General features: G+C 41.2%; 1 protein-coding gene across 1 annotated transcript in view; it reads right to left on the bottom strand.

The window, feature by feature from the left end:
• LOC141131517 (cysteine repeat modular protein 2-like) overlaps window positions 1–22,498 on the bottom strand; it is a 209,666-nt gene that overhangs the window by 165,981 nt on the left and 21,187 nt on the right. Inside the window, exons 3-6 of the mRNA XM_073618879.1 lie at window positions 9,097–9,165; window positions 6,439–6,481; window positions 4,368–4,513; window positions 2,502–2,696 (exon numbers count right to left, since the gene is read on the bottom strand). Coding sequence (XP_073474980.1) covers window positions 2,502–2,696; window positions 4,368–4,513; window positions 6,439–6,481; window positions 9,097–9,165 — 453 coding nt within the window. The remainder of the gene's footprint in view (window positions 1–2,501; window positions 2,697–4,367; window positions 4,514–6,438; window positions 6,482–9,096; window positions 9,166–22,498) is intronic.

Here is a 22,498-nt window from a genome sequence, read left to right as displayed (position 1 = left end):
TAAGGGACCAAAAGTAATGGGACAGATTAACAATCATCCATCAAACTTTCACTTTTTAATACTTGGTTGCAAATCCTTTGCAGTCAATTACAGCCTGAAGTTTGGAATGCATAGACATCACCAGACGCTGGGTTTCATCCCTGGTGATACTCTACCAGGCCTCTATTGCAACTGTCTTCAGTTCCTGCATCTTTTAGGGGCATTTACCCTTCAGTTTTGTCTTCAGCAAGTGAAATGCATGCTAAATCGGATTCAGTTCAGGTGATTGACTTGGCCATTGCATAACATTCCACTTCTTTCCCTTAAAAAAGTCTTTGGTTGCTTTCACAGTATGCTTCGGGTCATTGTCCATCTGCACTGTGAAGCGCCGTTCAATGAGTTCTGAAGCATTTTGCTGAATATGAGCAGATAATATTGCCCGAAACACCTCAGAATTCATCCTGCTGCTCTTGTCAGCAGTCACATCATCAATAAATACAAGAGAACCAGTTCCATTGGCAGCCATACATGCCCACACCATGACACTACCACCACCATGCTTCACTGATGAGGTGATATGCTTTGGATCATGAGCAGTTCCTTTCCTTCTCCATACTCTTCTCTTCCCATCACTCTGGTACAAGTTGATCTTGGTCTCATCTGTCCATAGGATGTTGTTCCAGAATTGTGAAGGCTTTTTTAGATGTTGTTTGGCAAACTCTAATCTGGCCTTCCTGTTTTAGAGGCTCACCAATGGTTTACATCTTGTGGTGAACCCTCTGTATTCACTCTGGTGAAGTCTTCTCTTGGTTGTTGACTTTGACACACATACACCTACCTCCTGGAGAGTGTTCTTGATCTGGCCAACTGTTGTGAAGGGTGTTTTCTTCACCAGGGAAAGAATTCTTCGGTCATCCACCACAGTTGTTTTCCGTGGTCTTCCGGGCCTTTTGATGTTGCTGAACTCACCGGTGCGTTCTTTCTTTTTAAGGATGTTCCAAACAGTTGATTTGGCCACACCTAATGATTTTACTATCTCTCTGATGGGTTTGTTTCATTTTTTCGGCCTAATGATGGCTTGCTTCACTGATAGTGACAGCTCTTTGGATCTCATATTGAGAGTTGACAGCAACAGATTCCAAATGCAAATAGCACACTTGAAATGAACTGTAGACCTTTTATCTGCTCCTTGTAAATGGGATAATGAGGGAATAACACACACCTGGCCATGGAACAGCTGAGCCGCCAATTGTCCCATTACATTTGGTCCCTTAAAAAGTGGGAGGCACATATACAAACTGTTGTAATTTCTACACCGTTCACCTGATTTGGATGTATATACCCTCGAATTAAAGCTGAAAGTCTGCAGTTAAAGCACTTCAAAGCATTTCAAATCCATTGTGGTGGTGTATAGAGCCGAAAATATTAGAATTGTGTCGATGTCCCAATATTTATGGACCTGACTGTATACTGAGATTAAATTACACACATGTGGACTCTATTTACTTTTTAGGTGACTTCTGAAGGCAATTGGTTCCACTAGAATTTAGTTAGGGGTATCAGAGTAAAGGGGGGCTGAATACAAATGCACACCACACTTCTCACATATTTATTTGTAAAAAAAATTGAAAACCATTTATCATTTTCCTTCCACTTCACAAATATGTGCCACTTTGTGTTGGTCTATCACATAAAATCCCAATAAAATACATTTACAATTTTAGCTGTAACATGACAAAATGTGGAAAATTTCAAGGGGTATGAATAAAAATATCTATACCTATTTACTCTTCATATAATATAACATATAATTATAAATATTTGTTTTATGAAGCCTGAACATTTTGCCCTCCCTTTGGTCACCTATTCAGGTGCATTGGTAATCAGTATATGGGCTCCAGATTTTGATACAAACATAGGCTATATTTTTTATTCTTACGATCTAACAGGTAGGTATTTGAGGCATAATGCAAAGTAGTAGCCAATATTTTGGTATATGTGCAATGCAACCATGTAAGAAAAATGTAAAGTGTATGTGATATAATTTGTTATGAGAATTCTTATTTTGTATATATTTTTTCATAGATAGTTTCTTATACAGCGCAGATTGACGCATAATCTCCTGAGGAAGCTGAAAAATTTGGCGAAACGTTTCAAGATTGTCGCATCTGCTGAATATGGAATGTGTGAACCAAATCTGTTATTGCAAAATTAAATTGTCTATGATCGCTGTTTTTAAGACAAAAAAAGTTTTAATTGAAACAAAATAAATGGTTACATTTTAAACAAATGTGTGATAATTAGCACCTTTAAAGTCCATATTCTTTTTGTCCATATCCAATCACAAACTACACTTTTCTAAACAACACCTATTTTAAACAAATCCCTGTTATGTGAATATCCATAATAATAATACATAGGCTATAGGCTTACTCTAAGGAAAAGAAGAATTATAATAATAGAGTTTATACTAATTATTTCAGTTACACAAGATTACACTAGATAATTGTTTCATAGCATACCATTAAAATATTGTCCATCAGAGCAGGTCACAAGATGGCACATGCCATAGGATGGCTCTTTCCCATCTGGACAATGGTCACAATCTCGTGGTGATGGTCCATGGCAGGTCTGGCAAGATTTATGACAGCTTTCACATTGCCAGTTCTTTGAATTCTGGAAAGTACCATCTGGGCACTTAAGTATACAATCGGCATCTGTAAAACACATTCTGTTTAGAATTACTGACATAGTAATGTGGTTGCATATATGTTTAGAACTTTTAAAGTCTTGATCCTATAATTGGTACATCTATATTCTATTTTATTGTATATCCAGTGTCTGTCTTGCCATACTTAAAATCATGCACAGAAAACACGTATATATCACAAGCTGTCTGACTCCACAATTTTACCAAGTGAAAATTATTTTATACTGTTTAAAGTGGTTGTTAATGCTCAAGGTTTTTTCTTAGGTAAAAAAACCTTCTGTGTGCAGCAGCTCCACATATTACCTGGGCCCCATCTCGATCCAGCAATGTGCATGAGAGCAGCGGCTCTCCGGGGTCTCTGCCATTGGCTCCTGCTGTCATCAATCACAGCCAGTGAGCCAGTAAGGAGAGAGCAGGGGCAGGGCCGAGCCTGCTCGGGTGCCCCCCTCATAGTAAGCTGCTTGCTATAGGGGCACTATGCAGGAGGGAGGGGCCAAGAGCGCTGGCAGGGGACCTGAGAAGAGGAGGATCAAGTCTTCACTGTGCAAAACCACTGCAAAAAGTAGGTCCACATGACATGTTTGTTATTTAAAAAAAGAAAACAAAAAGCCATTGATATCACTTTAAAAGTTATCTTTATTATATTTGAACCATATACAATATTGTAATCTAGCATATCAATGAAATTACCTTCCATTACAAAACTCAAATGCTCTTATTAAAAAGGGAGTTAGCACGTAATCACTGCTCTTCTATACTTCTTTTGTTACATTTTCAACTCACGTTCAGGTAATACAGAGATGCTCACGCATTTCGGCCAATGTGGCTACAATTTTGTGAACGTCACTGTATTGCTTGAATGTGAACTGAAGATTTAATAAAAGAAGTACAGAAGATTAGTAATCATGTGCCAACTCCCTTTTGGAGTATACAAATTTATCTATATTTACAGAAATTCCTCAAAGTATAGATCGATTAATCCTTAGCAATGAAATATATATTCATCTGATTATTATAATTTAAAAGAAGTGTCGCCACATTGGCTGAAATGCGTGAACATCTCTGTATTACCTGAATGTGAGCTAGATTTAATAAAAGTGGTATAGAAGATCAGTGATCATGTGCTGACTCCCTTTTATCTTTTGGATGATTGCTTACAGAAGCCTGATTCAGCACTATACCCTGGTTGTTTCAGAAAGGGTACAGGAGGTTGAGCATTCTCTGAATATTTGTTTTTATTAGTTAGCAAATCTTTATGATTGTTAGAGTATATAAATGTATTTATACTTACAGAAATTCCTCACACAGTATAGCTCTATTAATCCTTAACGCTGAAACATATTCACATTGATTATTACAATTTAAAGGAAGTGTGAATTCTATTTTTTTTACATTACATTTTTTACACTAAATTTGAGTAGCACTGATCTTCATGATGTTGCTTATAAAATTCATAATAATAGTCTGCTATAGGGATTTCATGAAGATAACAAAATCAAAAACCCATATTTAGTGTACGTGTATGTTGGGTGTATACTGTGCTTTTATCTTGGTGTGCTTTTCTATCTCTGGGTGAGTGTGTGAATGTATGTGTGTGTTTAGCTATTCAGAGCTGAACAAATGAGTGACAGGTATGCAGCAAAGTGGCTGATAAGGGTTTATAGCTCTCCTTTCTTACCATGCAGATAATATCCACTTTGGCAGGAAGAGCAATGTGTTTCATTGTGGCATTCACGACACCATAACGGACAGGTCATACACATTTTCCTGCCATTGTCCTCATAGGTTTTCAGGGGGCAGTGTTTTCGGCACTGAAGACGGTATCTAAAATTAGGTGCATCATTAAAAACATGAAAACATCTTGTAAGAAAAATAACAATAAAATACAGACAGAGCTAGCCACACAGCACTAGGGCATGTTTCCAGGTCTGAAATGTCAAAAACTTGAATCAGGTAGATCACTAATAAAATACTTGAATAAGCAAAACATCCATAAACCATGACTATTTCATACACATTAACTTGTCTTGTCTGTCTTATAGGAGATCACACACACCTATGACTTGATACCCAGCCCGGGCCTTTGATTGCACGAAGCCAAGATCCCAGCATCTTCGCAGGAGTTTATAGCTCATACGGGAACATTATAGCAAATGTTTCCCATAAAAGAATAATAGAGACCAGGCACCAGGACGACGTCAGGTGTGACGAAAAACGTAGGGAGGAGCGACGTGATCCAGGCAATTGCATTGCCTGGATCACCGCGGTACACATAAGTCCCGGACCACGGGCTGCTACCGAGAGCTGGCCGGCTTGGTTTTAACTTTGCAAATTATGCTTTTATTTAAATGTAAGTGCAATACCTCTTAATAAATAAATTCTTTATGGTTTTACGCTATGGAAGCTCTCCATTATTCTTTTCTTGGAAGCATCTGCTATAACCTTCCCGTATGAGCTATAAACTCCTGCGAAGATGCTGGGATCTTGGCTGTGTGCAATCAAAGGCCCGGTCTGGGTATCGGCGTGTGTGATCTCCTATAATTAAGCTATCCATAGGAGCCGGTAAGCGGCAGTTTGTGTGGAGGTGGAAGGCAGACCTTTTTCTTTTATCACCATTCCTGGGTGTTTTGTGTGATATTTGCACAGTGGAGATCAACTATCAATCTGAATGGACTATCAATTATACACTATTTGACCAGTTTCTCACTTTCTGTTTGATTTAAATAAGGTTATCGCACCATATTTGCCATTCTTTTAATATAAAGCGCGACTTGATATTTTGAAATTGTTTATTGATGTGTGTATCTCGCAGAGAAGTCACAGCTGTTCATATTCACTATTTTTAATTCAATCACTTATTTTGTCACTTGTCGTCTTAGGATAGCGCAGTAGTTATAAACTATATATATATATTTGACTTATATAATGCCTTTATCAATGAATGCTATACGTTTAGGATGGATTTGATCTTTAAATTATGTGAGTTCTACACTGTACCTTCCTGTTGCATATCCACCAAGGTGAACTTCAAGGCTGGGGAGGAGAACAATACAAGTGGACATATGAATAAATAATTTCATTGATAAATAGGAAAGCATATGACCAGATTCTCCATTCTTAAGTGACTGGCTTGGTTGTCAATAAACCTACAGCAGTCAGCATGAAGACCAGTCCTTGTTAGAAGTGATCAATTTCTGGACATTGTCCTGCAAGAAGGCCAACAGTGCTTTTGACTCACAAGCAAAGGCTTTAGGGAATCCTAAAAGACTGCCCTGATAGTAAATACTGGGGAAGAGGCAATATTTCTGTACTGAATATCAATTATAATCCTTTTGTCATTATTCTAGAGTGGCCCATTGTGCTTCTTTCCTGGTCAATAACGTCCTTTGACAATAATGGCCTAGTCTGCTGTAAGTGGTGTTTGGCTAAGTCACATAAATCTGTATATAACTGCAAATTCAATGGGGTTGATTTACTAAAGGCAAATAAGCTGTTCACTTTGCAACAGAATTTTCACTTTGCAAGGGAAAAAAAAAACACAATTTTTGCTAGCATATAATTCAATGATGAAAGTCAGCACAGTTCCACTAAGCTACGAGAAAATTAATTTGCAAAGTGCAAACTCCCTTGCAAAGTGATCAGACTATTTGCCTTTAGTTCTTCTTGATGTTATTGCCTGTTATATGTTGTATTAGTTTCTGCAGAGAATTATGCATTCTCACTAATAAATTAGGATACCAGTCACTCACAGAAAATATCCTTGTAGGCAGCTGAGGCAGATTTCAGGGTCATCTGTATAAAGACAAAATATGAACATTAATTATCATCTTTAATTGTGATATGTTTTAGGACAGTGATCTCCAAACTGTGGCCCAGGGGCCGGATGCATCCCTTTGTTTGCCTTTATCTGGCCCTTGAGGTATAATTCCTTCCACTTATGAAAAGATTGCAATTGCATAGCCTGGATCCACCGCTTTAAACTGAGACCAGTAATAATCCACTTGAAATAATAGTACAACCTATCACCATAAGGAATCAATACATATGGTGCAGTTCACGTAACCAATGACCATATGCAAATTGAGGAAGGGAAACCCAACCAAGAAGGTCACATCTGCGGAACACCACGGTTGCAATAAAATATTTTATTGTAAAAAAACACCATTTGAATAATAAACAACAAGGATCTGGTGAAATAGCCTGAAAAAAATGTAAAGAATAGTGTAATTTCATTTTAACAGTGTTTTGGCAGGCTTTTTCACCAGATCATTGTTTATTATTCAAATGGTGCTTATTTTTTACAATAAAATAGTTTATTTCAACCATGGAGTTCCGCAGATGTGACCTTCTTGGTTGGGTTTCCCTTCCTCTTTTTGCATAATTCTTTGCACTGACAACAAAAATGGGGCACTATACCTCCCACTGACACCAACTATTTCTCCTCCTAATACCAAAGATCGGGCATTGTTTACTCCCACTGGACACAGTCCGACCCCCCTAAAGTCTGAAGGACAATAAACTGGCCCTTTCTTTGGAAGGTTTGGAGACTCCTGTTTAAGGATACATTTTTACATTTAGTGACCTATGGCCACCAGAATACCCAGTTCTGTCCAAATGCTGCAGTCATTGCACATCAAAATGATCAAGAGTCATGTTTCCCCATTGGATTGTCCATGTAGTAAAATTAGTAAATAGAGTAAGAAAAATCCAGCTAAACAAGTTTTAGTCCACATTATGCTCTTGAGAGAGGGTCAAGGATACAAAAAGGCAGCAGGTTACATTGTTAATCACTGGTACATATGCAAAAGAGAAGTACCCGATTTGCGAGGAAATGATGTCTAAAATAACCATGTAATGCTAAATTCAGTATTCACAACCATTTTTAATTACTTGCTGTGCTTCCCTAATTTGGATTTTGAGATTTAACCGCTTCAGTCCGGAAGAATTTACCCCCTTCCTGACCAGAGCACTTTTTGACATTCGGCACTGCGTCGCTTTAACTGACAATTGTGCGGTCGTGCAACGTTGTCCTCAAACAAAATTGACATCCTTTTTCCCACAAATAGAGCTTTCTTTTGGTGGCATTTGATTGCCTCTGCGGTTTTTATTTTATGCACTATAATGAAAAAAAGCGTCAATTTTGAAAAAAACGCAATATTTTCTACTTTTTGCTATAATACATATCCCCCAAAATATATAAAAAAACTATTTTTTTTCCTTAGTTTAGGCTGATATGTATTCTTCTACATATTTTTGGTAAAAAAAAATCTCAATAAGTGTAAATTGATTGGTTTGCGCAAAAGTTATAGCATCTTCAAAATAGGGAATAGTTTCTGGCATTTTTGTTATTAATTTTTTTTTTACTAGTAATGGCGGCGATCTGTGATTTTTATCGTGACTGCGACATTATGGCGGACATATGCGACATATCGGACAATTTTGACACATTTTTGGAACCATTGGCATTAATACAGCGATCAGTGCGATTAAAAATGCATTAATTACTGTAAAAATGTCACTGGCAGTGAATGGGGTTAACACTAGGGGGTGGTGAAGGGGTTAACTATGTTCCCTGGGAGGTGATTCTAACTGAAGGGGGAGGGACTAACTACAGGAAGTGACAGATCGTGGTTCCTAGCTAATAGGAACACACGATCTGTCACTCCTGTCAGAACAGGGAAGTGTGTGTGTCTCCTGGTCACAATCGCTCGTGGCCAGCGGTCATCGCGACCGTCGGCCACGAGCATCGGCACCCCCCCTCTGCAGCGGGCGCGCGCCTGCTATCCGGACCTTGCAAGATCACGTACAGTAAAGTGATTTCGCACAGGGGAGCCAGCCTGCCTCAGTAAAACTGCGGTGGCTAGTCCAGAAGCGGTTAAAGTATAACTAAAGACAAAACTTTATTTTTTGTTTTGGATAGAGTGAGGGATTATAACACCTGTTTCTATTGTTGTCTGTGCCCCAGTTAAGGTGATTCAACCTCTCTATTTGCCCTGTTTACCATTATCACCAAAAGTGAAAGTAGAAAAAAATCCCAAATTTTGTGTTGTCCCCAGAACAGTAACAGAGAGGAAATCTTCTAATGGGGACACTATTTTTGGTGACAATGGAGGTATTTCCTCTCACTTCCTGTTTTGGACAGGAAGGGAAGGGAAAACTGTATCCCACAATGGGATACAGAAAGCAAAAACATTACAGGGGTTATAACTCTATCCAAAATGGAAAAAGTTTTGTCTTTAGTTCCATTTTAAAATTCACTAGAGGTTCCTTTAATATATATTGGTTCAATTGAGGTATCTATACACAAATAGACATCTTTTATCATACATCATAACAATTGATTTAGGGTTTTGCTACCCTAAAAATTGGAGATAGTACATTATATAAGAATGTCATAGATTGCTCACCTATTGTACATGCTTTGCATCCAGTTCCACAATCAATGCACTCTCCAGTCTCAGGATCTTGTACTTGACCTGGTTATGTGTTTACAAGGAAGAGACAAGATAAAAAGTCACACAGCCACAAAGGGCAGTTACATAATTGTTCACGCTTTTATTAACTTTCAAAGCCAAAAAGCCAACCACAGATATCAAAAAACCTTATAATGAAGAACTCATCAACCTATGAACATTGTGCAGTCCCAGGTAGCTCTTAAAATATTGCCTCCATCCTTGATGCCTCACCCAGCCCACCACCCCTGTAACTGTTCCTAGCCTAGCACCCCCTAGTGATAACTGCTATTAAATACAGTAATCCCCATGTTTTATAAGAAAAAAATGAATCTGAAGATACATGTAGGCAAGAGCCTTTGACTGTATACTGTATAGAGGATTAAACAATAAGGAAATATGAAAAATGGGGAGGTGCAAATGTCTCCCATTAAACAATGGATTGTGGGACATCTTCCTGTCCTTAAACAGCCAAAAAAAAATCTGCTACTTGCTTTCCATCACCAACAAAATTTTTGCAAAACATCTTGGGGTTGATTTACTAAAGGCAAATAGACTGTGCACTTTTGCAAGTGCAGTTGCACACGCAAGTGAAGGTGCTCCAGAGTTTAGTAATTGAGGGGGAGCCCTGCTGATTACCGTCATCCAATCACGTGCAAGCAAAAATCGGATTTACCCGGCCAACGGACTGCCACTTTAACATCGCAGCACTCCCCCTCCCCTCTGCTATCTTAATCAATCACAGAAGACAAGAAACATGACAGGTCCGGACAAAGGGCGGGACCTTTTGAGTTAAGAAGCGGTGATTGGTTACTAAGCAGCGGGGCGGTCCCAGCAATCAATCACCTGCCTTTCACTTGCAAAGTCCCACTATTTGTCCGGACCTGCCATGCTTCCCGTCTTATGTGATTAAAGAGTCAAAAAAAAAAAAAAAAAAATTAAAAGTCAGCAGCTACAAATACTGCAGCTGCTGACTTTTAATTGGACACTTACCTGTCCCAGGGTCCAGCGACGCGGGGGATCGAAGCCCCGCTCGTCTCCCCCTCAGTTCAGCCGCGCCGGCATTGCAACTGTTGGCGCCGGGCTGTGGCTTCACAGCCTGGCACCCACTGCGCATGCGCGAGCGGTGCCGCGCGCCGTGATTGGCCGCTCAGTCACCTGAGACCTGTAGTGGGTCCCAGATGATTGACAGGAGGGAGGGAGCAGAGCTGAGCCCTTCCTGTGCCGAGATGGAAGTGATGTCACCAGCCCAGGCACTGAAAGAGGCAGACTACGAGGGACCCCCTAGTAACAGGCATTTAGAGGTGAGTAAAAAAAAAAATATCCAAATTTTTTTTGTATTTTTTTTTTTTAGAATTTTTCATGTAGTTTTTTTTTTTTGGGTGGAACCCCACTTTAAGGTAGCAGAGGGGAGGGGTAGTGCTGCAATGTTATAGAAGGGGCAGTCAGCAGTGTAATACCGCTTGAGGGCTCTGTAATGGGGGGATCTTTTATGGGGCAGTCTGTGATTGGAGGGACCTGGGATGGGGGGGTCTGTTTTGGAAGGCTCTATGTTGGGGGAGGTAAAAATAAATACTGCGCTTACACTAATTGGCATAAGCTGCAACTAGAAAGTAGTAAACCATAAATCATATAAAAATCAAAAAGTCGCGCTGGAAACTGAGGGTGACAACAGGAGGTGTCAAAAAAATCTCATAAAAATATGAGGGTGAGTGATGATCACTGAGTGAATAATAGAAAATTTTGTGCTTATCAATGTAATTAAACACTGTGAAAATAAAAAATAAATCTGAAAATGACAATTAGTTGATGGGACACAGATACTGACCACTATGTCCGAAAAGAGTAATCAATAATAAGTGACACAATCACTAACAGATGAATATCTCAAAATAACAGAAAAAGTGATAATGTGACACATCTATGGAAACTATACCATAATTCATATATAAAAACAATATAGAGATGAAGAAAAATAAACCCAAAAAAAATCCATAACTCAAATGAAAAAATAATGATTAAAGTCCATCCATGCTAGATGACATGCATGAAACCAAGTTTGTCTCCAAGTGCTCTGTGAAAATGGAACATAAACTTGCTGTGATGACAGTAGAGTGCGCAGATAGACCTCCACCTCCTAATAAAAATGCTGCCTCTTACCAGATGGAATTGGTCTCTTACTAACAGGAGACCTAAAGGGCGGATGGCTGCAACCCCAGCCAGGGATCTTTAAAACAGGCGCTTGGCGTCCAAATCCAGGGACTCTCTCCAACTCACATCAGCATAAATGGAAATATCCCCATGTAAAAAACAAAGTGCTCCACATAGCATAAAATCCAACGTTTTATTGAGTGTAAAAATAAAGGTTGCACTTACAAAACCATTGTAGTTAAAAAGCGTATATGCGAAAGCCGGCCGGCTCCAAGGTAACCCGTGTCTTCCGGGTATGTGAATAGCGGTGTTGTCGGGACGTAGCTCCTCCTCCCTACGCCGCTTCGCCACAACAGGACGTGGTCACGGGATCCCGTGACCACGTCCTGTTGTGGCGAAGCGGCGTAGGGAGGAGGAGCTACGTCCCGACAACACCGCTATTCACATACCCGGAAGACACGGGTTACCTTGGAGCCGGCCGGCTTTCGCATATACGCTTTTTAACTACAATGGTTTTGTAAGTGCAACCTTTATTTTTACACTCAATAAAACGTTGGATTTTATGCTATGTGGAGCACTTTGTTTTTTACATAGGGATATTTCCATTTATGCTGATGTGAGTTGGAGAGAGTCCCTGGATTTGGACGCCAAGCGCCTGTTTTAAAGATCCCTGGCTGGGGTTGCAGCCATCCGCCCTTTAGGTCTCCTGTTAGTAAGAGACCAATTCCATCTGGTAAGAGGCAGCATTTTTATTGAGAGGTGGAGGTCTATCTGCGCACTCTACTGTCATCACAGCAAGTTTATGTTCCATTTTCACAGAGCACTTGGAGACAAACTTGGTTTCATGCATGTCATCTAGCATGGATGGACTTTAATCATTATTTTTTCATTTGAGTTATGGACTTTTTTTGGGTTTATTTTTCTTCATCTCTATATTGTTTTTATATATGAATTATGGTATAGTTTCCATAGATGTGTCACATTATCACTTTTTCTGTTATTTTGAGATATTCATCTGTTAGTGATTGTGTCACTTATTATTGATTACTCTTTTCGGACATAGTGGTCAGTATCTGTGTCCCATCAACTAATTGTCATTTTCAGATTTATTTTTTATTTTCACAGTGTTTAATTACATTGATAAGCACAAAATTTTCTATTATTCACTCAGTGATCATCACTCACCCTCATATTTTTATGAGATTTTTTTGACACCTCCTGTTGTCACCCTCAGTTTCCAGCGCGACTTTTTGATTTTTATATTTTCTATGTTGGGGGAGTCTGTGATGGGGGGTAAATCTGTTATGGAGGGCTCTGTGTTAGGGGAGTTTGTAATGGGGGACCTGTTATGGCGGGCTCTGTGTTGAGGGAGTCTGTAATGGGGGGATCTGTTATGGGGGTCTCAGTGATGGTGGCTCTGTTATGGGGGGGCTCTGTGATGGGGGATCTGTTATGGAGGGCTTTGTGTTGAGGGAGTCTGTGTTGGGGGGATCTGTGATGGGGGGATCTGTTATGGAGGGCTCTGTGTTGGGGCAGTCTGTAATAGGGGATCTGTGATGGGGGGAATATGTGATGGGGGAGTCTGTACTGGGGGGTATCTGTGATTAGGGGATCTGTGATGGGGGAGTCTGTAATGGGGGGATCTGTTATGGGTGGCTCTGTGTTGGGGGGTCTGTAATGGGGGGATCTGTTATTGAGGGCTCTGTGTTGAGGGAGTCTGTAATGGGGGGATCTGTTATGGGGGGCTCTGTGATGGTGGCTCTGTGTTGGGGGGCTCTTTGATGGGGGGATCTGTTATGGAGGGCTCTGTGTTGGGGCAGTCTGTAATAGGGGATCTGTGATGGGGGGGATCTGTGATGGGGGAGTCTGTACTGGGGGGTCTGTGATGGGGGCATCTGTTATGGAGGGCACTGTGTTGGGGGAGTCTGTAATGGGGGGATCTGTTATGGGGGTCTCAGTGATGGTGGCTCTGTTATGGGGGGGCTCTGTGATGGGGGATCTGTTATGGAGGGCTTTGTGTTGAGGGAGTCTGTGTTGGGGGGATCTGTGATGGGGGGATCTGTTATGGAGGGCTCTGTGTTGGGGCAGTCTGTAATAGGGGATCTGTGATGGGGGAATATGTGATGGGGGAGTCTGTACTGGGGGTATCTGTGATGAGGGGATCTGTGATGGGGGAGTCTGTAATGGGGGGATCTGTTATGGGTGGCTCTGTGTTGGGGGGGTCTGTAATGGGGGGATCTGTTATGGAGGGCTCTGTGTTGAGAGAGTCTGTAATGGGGGGATCTGTTATGGGGGGCTCTGTGATGGTGGCTCTGTGTTGGGGGGCTCTGTGATGGGGGGATCTGTTATGGAGGGCTCTGTGTTGGGGCAGTCTGTAATAGGGGATCTGTGATGGGGGGGATCTGTGATGGGGGAGTCTGTACTGGGGGGGTCTGTGATGGGGGCATCTGTTATGGAGGGCTCTGTGTTGGGGGAGTCTGTGATGGGGGGGATCTGTGATGGGGGGGATCTGTTATGGAGGGCTCTGTAATGGGGGGATCTGTGATGGGGAGGAGTCTGATGGGGGGAGTCTGATGGGAAAGGGAGGTTATGGGGATTCTGTGAAATACTAATAAGTTTATGTTAATTAAAATTGTTCTTTATTTTAAATATTGTATTCGTTTTTTGCACGACAAATAAGATGTGTGCATAGGAATTTGACCATATTTATTTCAAACTATAGTCCGGCCCCCCCAACAGTCTGAGGGACCGTGAACTGGCCCCCTGTTTAAAATTTTTGAGGACCCCTGCTCTTGAGCATCTGCCCTTGCAAAGTGCACAGTCTATTTGCCTGTAGTAAATCAACCCCAATAGGTGTTTCTGACAGTGAAAGTATGTTAAGATGTTGAATTGACCCCAAGATTAGCTCTAAATAACCTAACTTCACCCAAATGCTACAATAGATAACCAAATCAGGGGAGATATTAGGCTGCTTATAGTCATGCTAAAGAAAAAATAAATTCAACAACCTAATATATATCTACCAAAGGCCTTGCTCCGAAATTCTCTGTGATTCTTTCTTTACACATTATTTGACTGTAAATTATTTTTCAAGAATCATTTGTGTTGATGTCGGCTAGCTAAAGTTGTAACACATACATCATCTTACAATTATCAATAAAATGAGCAGTGCTTTATGCCCTTACTGGTGATAGTTAGCACTGACAATGTCTCAATTACTTCTATTGTTCATTGTTCCTAAACAGGCATAAGGGAGACCATAGGTGATTAAACCTCAATTTTACAAACATTATTTCTACCTTTGCTATGCAGTCTGCTGTCTCTCCATGGCTTGTGAAGCAGCATTTCATATGAAGTGAAGTGCAGAGTCAACATGTTTCTGCTGTATTCAGTATCCCTGCTGTATGTATTCCTCAGATAAACGGCAGAAGTGATGAATAACTTTTATTATACTATCGCCACCACCTGTTCTATCTTATCTGAACAGTACAGCACACTAAAAAAGGTCACACCTTTGTGTGCTAAAATGAATTCATTCTGATTTTTGTTGTAAATTTTTTTTACTGGTCTGCTGCTTCACTGCATTTCAAAGGCTAACCTCACGTTAATTAATAATGTTCTATACATGTATAAGCTATACATTATCATGCCTCCCAACTTTCTGAGATGGGAATGAGGGACACCTATTAACAAAATTATGTAGGCATAGGACACACCCATGATCTCCTTAAAGGAGAATTGGTTAAACCCGTAAGTGCTTTTTTACCAGTACTATTCCTTTACATTGGCTTTTGGCATAAACAAATGCAACAATTTAGCAATTGGATGAAAAGTTTAGCGCTGTAAAACACTTTTTTCAAATAGATAAGTAGAGCATTTTATATACAACTACATCGGCGTGCCCACAGGGTGTGCCAGGTGTGCCTGGGCACACTCTAATCACCCAGTGTGGTGCAGATTCCCCCTGTATAGACCCCTTATATTTCACCAAAATCCCCCAACAGGGCTCCTACAAAAATTGTAAAAAAATAATAACAATAAAAACTACTGACACAGTCCACTGCCTTACTGACACCAATCTCTGCCCTACTTACACCGTCCACTGCTCTGCTGACACAGTCAGTATATATACACATGCACACACATGCAAATGTGTTTGAGCTTTGGGGTGCACACCCTAATGCAATAGGCTGTGCACACCTATATACAACTATACAGAGCGGACCAAAATGAGGGACAAATGAGGAGGAAAGTGGGACAAAGGGACTTTGTTCCGAATGAGGGACAGTCCCTTGAAATCGGGGAAAGTTGGGAGCTAAACACTATAGTATCATAACTCAGCTATTAGTCTAATGACAAAGTAAGGGGACTCAGAAAGCAATGTAAGTCTGAAATATATGGGACTATTTACACTGCCCTCACAGTAAACCAGAGCAGTTTAGTGGGGGGCAATACGAAATTAGTAGAGTGCGAGCAATTCCAAAATCCTTTAATTATTAAAATAGTGATTATAAAAGAAGCTAACATGTTTCGGCACTAATATAATTTAATCACTGTTATGCCATAAATAAAGTCTTCTAAAGGATTTTGGAGTTGCTGGCTTGCTCTACTAATTTCGGATTGTATCCAGTGGATGGAGAACACTTTGGGGCATGAGCACCCATGTAAGGATTTCACCAATGAATCCAATTAATCCAGGATGCGTTCCCTTGTTGGAGCACTGCTATTTACTTCTTGTGTCGGTTTAGTGGCGAGGCAACTGTCCATTTTGGTTGCACTAAGACCCCTTTCACACTGGGGCAGCAGGTCCGTTAGCGGTAAAGCACCGCTAGTCTTAGCGGCGCTTTACCGCTGTTATAGTGACGCTTTTCGGACACTAGAAGGGCACTGCAGACCCCTGCTAGTGGCCGAGGAAAGGATTAATAGCATTTTGCAGCACTGCCGAAGCACTCTGCAGGCGCTTCGGCAGCGCTGCCCATTCATTTCAATGGGCAGGGGTGGTGGATACACCGCTCCCGCACTGCCCCAAAGATGCTGCTTGCAGGTCTTTTTTCACTCGGGCTTTCACACTGGGGTGGCTTGAGAGGCGCTTTCAGGTGCTTTGCAGGCGCTAATTTTAGCCCTAAAACACCTGAAAAGCGCCCCAGCGTGAAAAGGGTAAGACAGCAGTAGGGGGTGGTGTGATGCATGTTTCCGCACTTTACAGAGTTCCCTTTTTTAACTTTTTTGGTTTGGTCAACTTTATTTGAAGTGCCTCTTCATTGATGTATATATATGGTGCCTTCCTGTGCGCTGCGATATAATGACGCATGTCCGCATTTAATCACTGGTCTCTACACCGCACCTCTGGGCTTTACTGCAGTGTGAATGTTTTCAATTGTTTTCTAGGTGCTCTAGTGGTGATTGGTGTTCTTCCAGTGTGGACAAACCCCAGTTACTGCACTATGTGTGAATAGGGCCTCAGTCTTATGGTAGTGGTGATTAATTGTAAAAAAATAGTAGCAGAATTGGAAAAAAAGTTTAAAAAGTCTTTAATAAAAGTTACATAGTTTCATAGTTAGTCAAGTTGAAAAAAGACACAAGTCCATTTAGTTCAACCAATAAAAGAGGAAAAAAAAAGCAATCCCATAATACACAATCTTTTACCCACTCTAAAAAATATATTTTGACTTTATATACATAAATATCAGCCTTTAACCATCCAGGCTGGTTAAATGTTGGTTAGGTGGGAATCCTATGTACATGAGTGGGTTGACGGGGTTGATTTACAATAACCTGGAAAGTGCAAAATCTGGAGACAATCAGCTTCTAACTTCAGCTTGTTTAATTAAGTTTTGACAATAAAACCTGGAAGCTGATTGGTTTCTATGCACATCTGCACTAGATTTTTCACTCTCCATTTTCAGTAAATCAACCTCAAAATGTCCTTGTTTTAACTCAAGTGGGTTCTTTTCACTGAAGGGTTAATATAGCTGGAGTTGTACAGAGGATTGACTGCACCCCACAGAACAACCTTCCCAAACTCAAACTAAAAGTAGCCATACACAGCTCAATTTTCTCTCATCCTGCAAGCTGGGTGGGGCTTAAAAGGCCACCTATGGCTCAAATTTTGGCTGATTCAGAAATCAAGGTGTCTTCATGCCGGCCGCACACATATATGCAGCCTCTCTGTGTTTACAACAGGGTAGCCAGCAGTTACCGGAAAGCTCCTGATGCATACTAGCGAATGGGAGCTTTTCGATCATGTGACTGCTGTGACAGCCAATCACAATGGTCACATGACCCAAATGCCCACCATTTAAAATCCTTAAAGGGCCGGGAGGCGGTCAGCAGGAGGTGGTTAAACCAATGTTGCACTTGCATAGGAAAACTATTTAATGTATGTAAACCCTAACAAGAACAAGAACTTCTCTAATTGTATCCTTTTTGTCTGTATAATGTTGAAAGTGTTATGCTATATCTGTTCAATAAGTACAAAAGTATACCTGTTGATCCTGCCAGAAATCTTGTGAGTGGATAACTTCATGTGCTCGCTGCCTAAGCTGCCTTCTTATAATTAGCATAGTTTCCAGTTTTCCCTGTGGACTATAAAACACCTCCCTCCCTATGTTATGGAGAAAAGGAAAAAGGGAGATGTTCTGTTGTCTTTTCCTAGGGTGACAACACAGCTCCTCCATAGCTAGAGTACAGTGAGTAAGCATTGTCATGCTAGGACATGAATTGTGTGGCTGGCAGGAGATCGTCAGGTGAGAATACATACAAATGAGTCTGAAAAAGAAAACTAATGCAGCCACCACATCTAAAGACTAGTAAGATGCAATATATTACTTTTTATGCTTGTGATTAGATAGACTTTAAAAGGAAATGAGTACTGATAAATACTGAGGCAGCTATTGATGACCTTTGTTTCTGAATAAAGTAGTAATCTGGCTGCTATACTGATCCAATGGCTTTATGGTTACAAGTGTTAGGGCCAGGTTGTCTCATAAATAACTGAGTGTAACTCTTTGGTTAAAGAGAATCTTTGTCACTCTGCCTGGCCTCTATGGGGTCGGCCATATATTTATGTTAAAGTAGAATTAACTGCATTTTTTTTTTTAATTTTGGATATAGTAAGGGAGTTTTTTTTGCCATCTGTGCCCCAATGTGGATTTCCCTTTACTTCCTGTCCCATAGCCAAACAGCAAGTGATAGGTAATCCCTCCAAAGTTGGAGAATTTTTGGTTGTCACCAGATCGAGTTTCCTATTGGAACATTTCCTTTCTATTCCTGTTTTGTTTAAAACCCAACATTTTGGATTTTCTTTCTCTTTTAATCTCAGTGATAAAGCTAAACAGATGGGAAGATAAGAAAGGTCTCATACTATCTCATAAAATCCTTAATCTAACAATAGTGCAAAGTGCAACCATATACAAATAAAAAAGTAATAATAAGTGGGGAATGAATACTTCATAGTGTACCTTTATCAATATAACTAATATAAATCAATTGCATAATAAATGTCTGTGAATAATCAAAGTGTGATTTTACAATATAGCTTTACACAAAAAAAAAAAGAAAAAGGAAAAAAGTCCAATCACCGTTATTCAGGGCAACAAAAGCTTTCAAATGTGCTCCACCATAGATTATGCATATAGAATCGCACTCACCGGACCGTTATAACAAAAAACTAGGTGAGTATGGGGTTTTCCTCATTCAGCAATAAAAGGTGAAAAACGATTCCTTCACTCTAATGGCAATCAGCAACAACAAGAAGAAAGAAAAGAGTGTGCTATGAGTTAGCACCGGCATGTATGGCTTAGGATCAATAAGCACACCAGTAGAGACAACCGCAGCATGCATTCCAAAACAGTAGAGTAGGAAACCAGCAGATCCGGATATGACGTCAGTGGGGAGCGAACATGCAGCCTCTATGCATTTCGTGTTATACACATCATCAGGAAGCCTGCCTGTCACCATTATCTTGTAGCCTTATATACCCCACCATTGGATACTCAGTCAAGTATTTGCCAGACCACTGTTCCTAATTTTTACGAACAGTTTACTGACTGGAATGGTACCAGCTGATTGGAGAAAAGTCAATGTAGCACTGATATTTAAAAAAGGGCCAAGTTACATCCCTGGGAGTTACAAACCAGTTAGCCTAACATCAATTGTATGCAAGCTCTTGGAGGGGATGATGAGGGAATATATACAAGATTTTAGTAATGACAACGGTATCATTAGCAGTAATCAGCATGGATTCATGAAGAATCGTTCTTGCTAAACCAATCTATTAACCTTCTATGAGGAGGTGAGCTGCCATCTAGATAAATGAAGGCCTATAGACGTGGTGTTTCAGGATTTTGCACAAGCATTTGATACAGTTCCCCATAAACGTTTACTGTACAAAGTAAGGTCCGTTGGCATGGACCATAGGGTGAGTACATGGATTGAAAAACTGGCTACAGGGGTGAGTTCAGAGGGTAGTGATAAATGGGGAATACTCAGTATGGTCCGAGGTGGAAAGTGGGGTTAACCAGAGTCCTGGGACCAATCCTATTTAATTTATTCATAAACAACCTGGAGGATGGGATAAACAGCTCAATCTCTGTATTTGCGGACTATACTAAGCTAAGCAGGGCAATAACTTCTCTGCATGATGTGGAAACCTTGCAAGAAGATCTGAACAAATAAATGGGGTGGGCAACTACATGGCAAATGAGGTTTATTGTAGAAAAATGTAAAATAATGCATTTGAGTGTCAAAAATATGAATGCAATCTACTCAATAAGGGGAGAACCTTTGGGGGAATCTAGGATGGAAAGGGATCTGGGGGTCCTAGTAGATGACAGGCTCAGCAATGGCATGCAATGCCAAGCTGCTGCAAGCAAATCAAACATAATATTGGCATGCATTAAAAAGGGGATTAACTCCAGAGATAAAACAATAATTCTCCCACTCTACAAGACTCTGGTCTGGCCGCATCTGGAGTATGCCATCCAGTTCTGGGCACCAGTCCTCAGGAAGGATGTACTGGAACTGGAGAGAGTCCAGAGAAGGGCAACAAAACTAACAAAGGGACTGGAGGACATTAGTTATGAGGAAAGGTTACGAGCACTGAACTTATTCTCTCTGGAGAAGAGATGCTTGAGAGGGGATATGATTTCAATGTACAAATACCGTATTGGTGACCCCACAATAGGGATAAAACGCGAAAGGGAATTTAATAAGACACACAGCCATTCACTAAAACTAGAAGAAAAGCGGTTTAACCTTAAATTGCGTAGAGGGTTCTTTACTGTAAGAGCGGTTAGAATGTGGAATTCTCTTCCACAGGCAGTGGTTTCAGCAGGGAGCATCAAACGGAGAAGTCGGAAGAGACCCTCGAAGTCAGAAGAGACCCCCAAAGTCGGAAGAAGACCCCCGGAGCTGCCTAATAAATTACTTAAAAAACCTGTGTAGTGTGTTTTTTTATTGACACTTTTTTCCCCCAGGTGAATGGGTCGGGGTACGATGTATACCCGGTGACCCCGCCCCTTATGATGGCTCAGTCCCATCATGCCCTGGGCCGACTTCTCAGTCAGTCACCAGTACTATAGAAGGAACGGACTGCACCTAAATGAGGAGGGTGCAGATCAGCTGGGAGTAAAGATGGCTAAAAAGTTAGAGGGTTTTTTTAAACTAGGCAAAGGGGGGATGGCCCAGAGGTAGAGATAGTCAGCGCGGAATATTTTCCAGAGGGTAGTATTGGGGGCATTGATGGTAGGTTGACTAAAGCACATAAACCCAAGGTAAGTATAGTAACAAGTCCTAGTTGCAATCTCGGAACACCCAATAAGAGGATAGTATGCGACCGGTCTAGATTACGTGGCATGTTCACTAGGGATGGGCCGAACACCCCCCCCCCCCCCGGTTCAGTTTGTACCAAACATACCGAACAGGCAAAAAATTCGGCAGAGCACAGGAACACTGTTAAAGTCTATGGGACACGATCATGAATAATCAAAAGTGCTCATTTTAAAGGCTTACATGCAAGTTATTGTCATAAAAAAGTGTTTGGGGACCTGGGCCCTGCCTCAGGGGACATGTATCAATGCAAAAAAAAGTTTTAAAGATGGACATTTTTTCGGGAGCAGTGATTTTAATAATGCTTAAAGTGAAACATTTTGTACCTGGGGGGTGGGGTGTCTATAGTATGCCTGTAAAGTGCTGCATTTTTCCCATGTTTAGAACAGTCCCTGCACAAAATGACATTTCTAAAGGAAAAAAGTCATTTAAAAGTACTCGCAGCTATAATGAATTGTTGGTCCCGGCAATACAGATAAAAGTCATTAAAAAAAATGGCATGGGATCCCCCCAGTTCATTACCAGGCCCTTTGGGTCTGGTATGAATATTAAGGGGAACCCCGAACCAAAATGTAAAAAAAAAAATTGCGTGGGGGTCCCTCCAAATTCCATACCAGGCCCTTCAGGTCTGGTATGGATATTAAGGGGAACCCTGCGCCAATTTTTTTTTTTTTTTAAATGGCGTAGGGGTCCTCCTCAAAATACATACCAGGCCCTTTAGGTCTGGTATGGATTTTAAGTGGAACCCCGTGCCAAAATTTTTTTTAAAATGGTGCGGGGGTCCCCCCAAAAATCCATACCAAACCCTTATCTGAGCACACAACCTGGCAGGCCGCAGGAAAAGAGGGGGGGACAAGAGAGCGCCCCCTCTCCTGAACCATACCAGGCCACATGCCCTCAACATGGGGAGGGTGCTTTGGGGTAGCCCCCCAAAGCACCTTGCCCCCATGTTGATGGGGAAAAGGGCCTCGTCCCCACAACCCTTGCCCGGTGGTTGTGGGGGTATGCGGGCAGGGGGCTTATCGGAATCTGGAAGCCCCCTTTAACAAGGGGACCGCAAGACAAAAAAACCACAAGACACAACTTGGGACAAGTCCTTTATTAAAAAATAAAAAAATTAAAATGTCCCACAAAGTCTATTCATCTCCAACGACAGACCGAAAAAAGAAAAAAAAAAGAACAAAGCCGTGACCGACCTGCCTCCATGGGAGGCTCCCGCCGTATAACGCATCTTCACTTTGACACTTCATATATAACTGAGGGTGGGGCCACACAGTGACGTACCTGGGTGACCCCGCCCCCTCTGACGCACGGGGACTTTCCCATGGCTTTCCCGGGGCGTCAGAGGGGGGCCACCCTCCCCCTCTGGTTCGGGGTT

The sequence above is a fragment of the Aquarana catesbeiana genome, linkage group LG03 (genome assembly GCF_042186555.1).
Source record: "Aquarana catesbeiana isolate 2022-GZ linkage group LG03, ASM4218655v1, whole genome shotgun sequence".
Lineage (NCBI taxonomy): Eukaryota > Metazoa > Chordata > Amphibia > Anura > Ranidae > Aquarana > Aquarana catesbeiana.
Note: the sequence above shows the minus strand (reverse complement) of the source record. Positions and strands in the feature narration are given on the sequence as shown.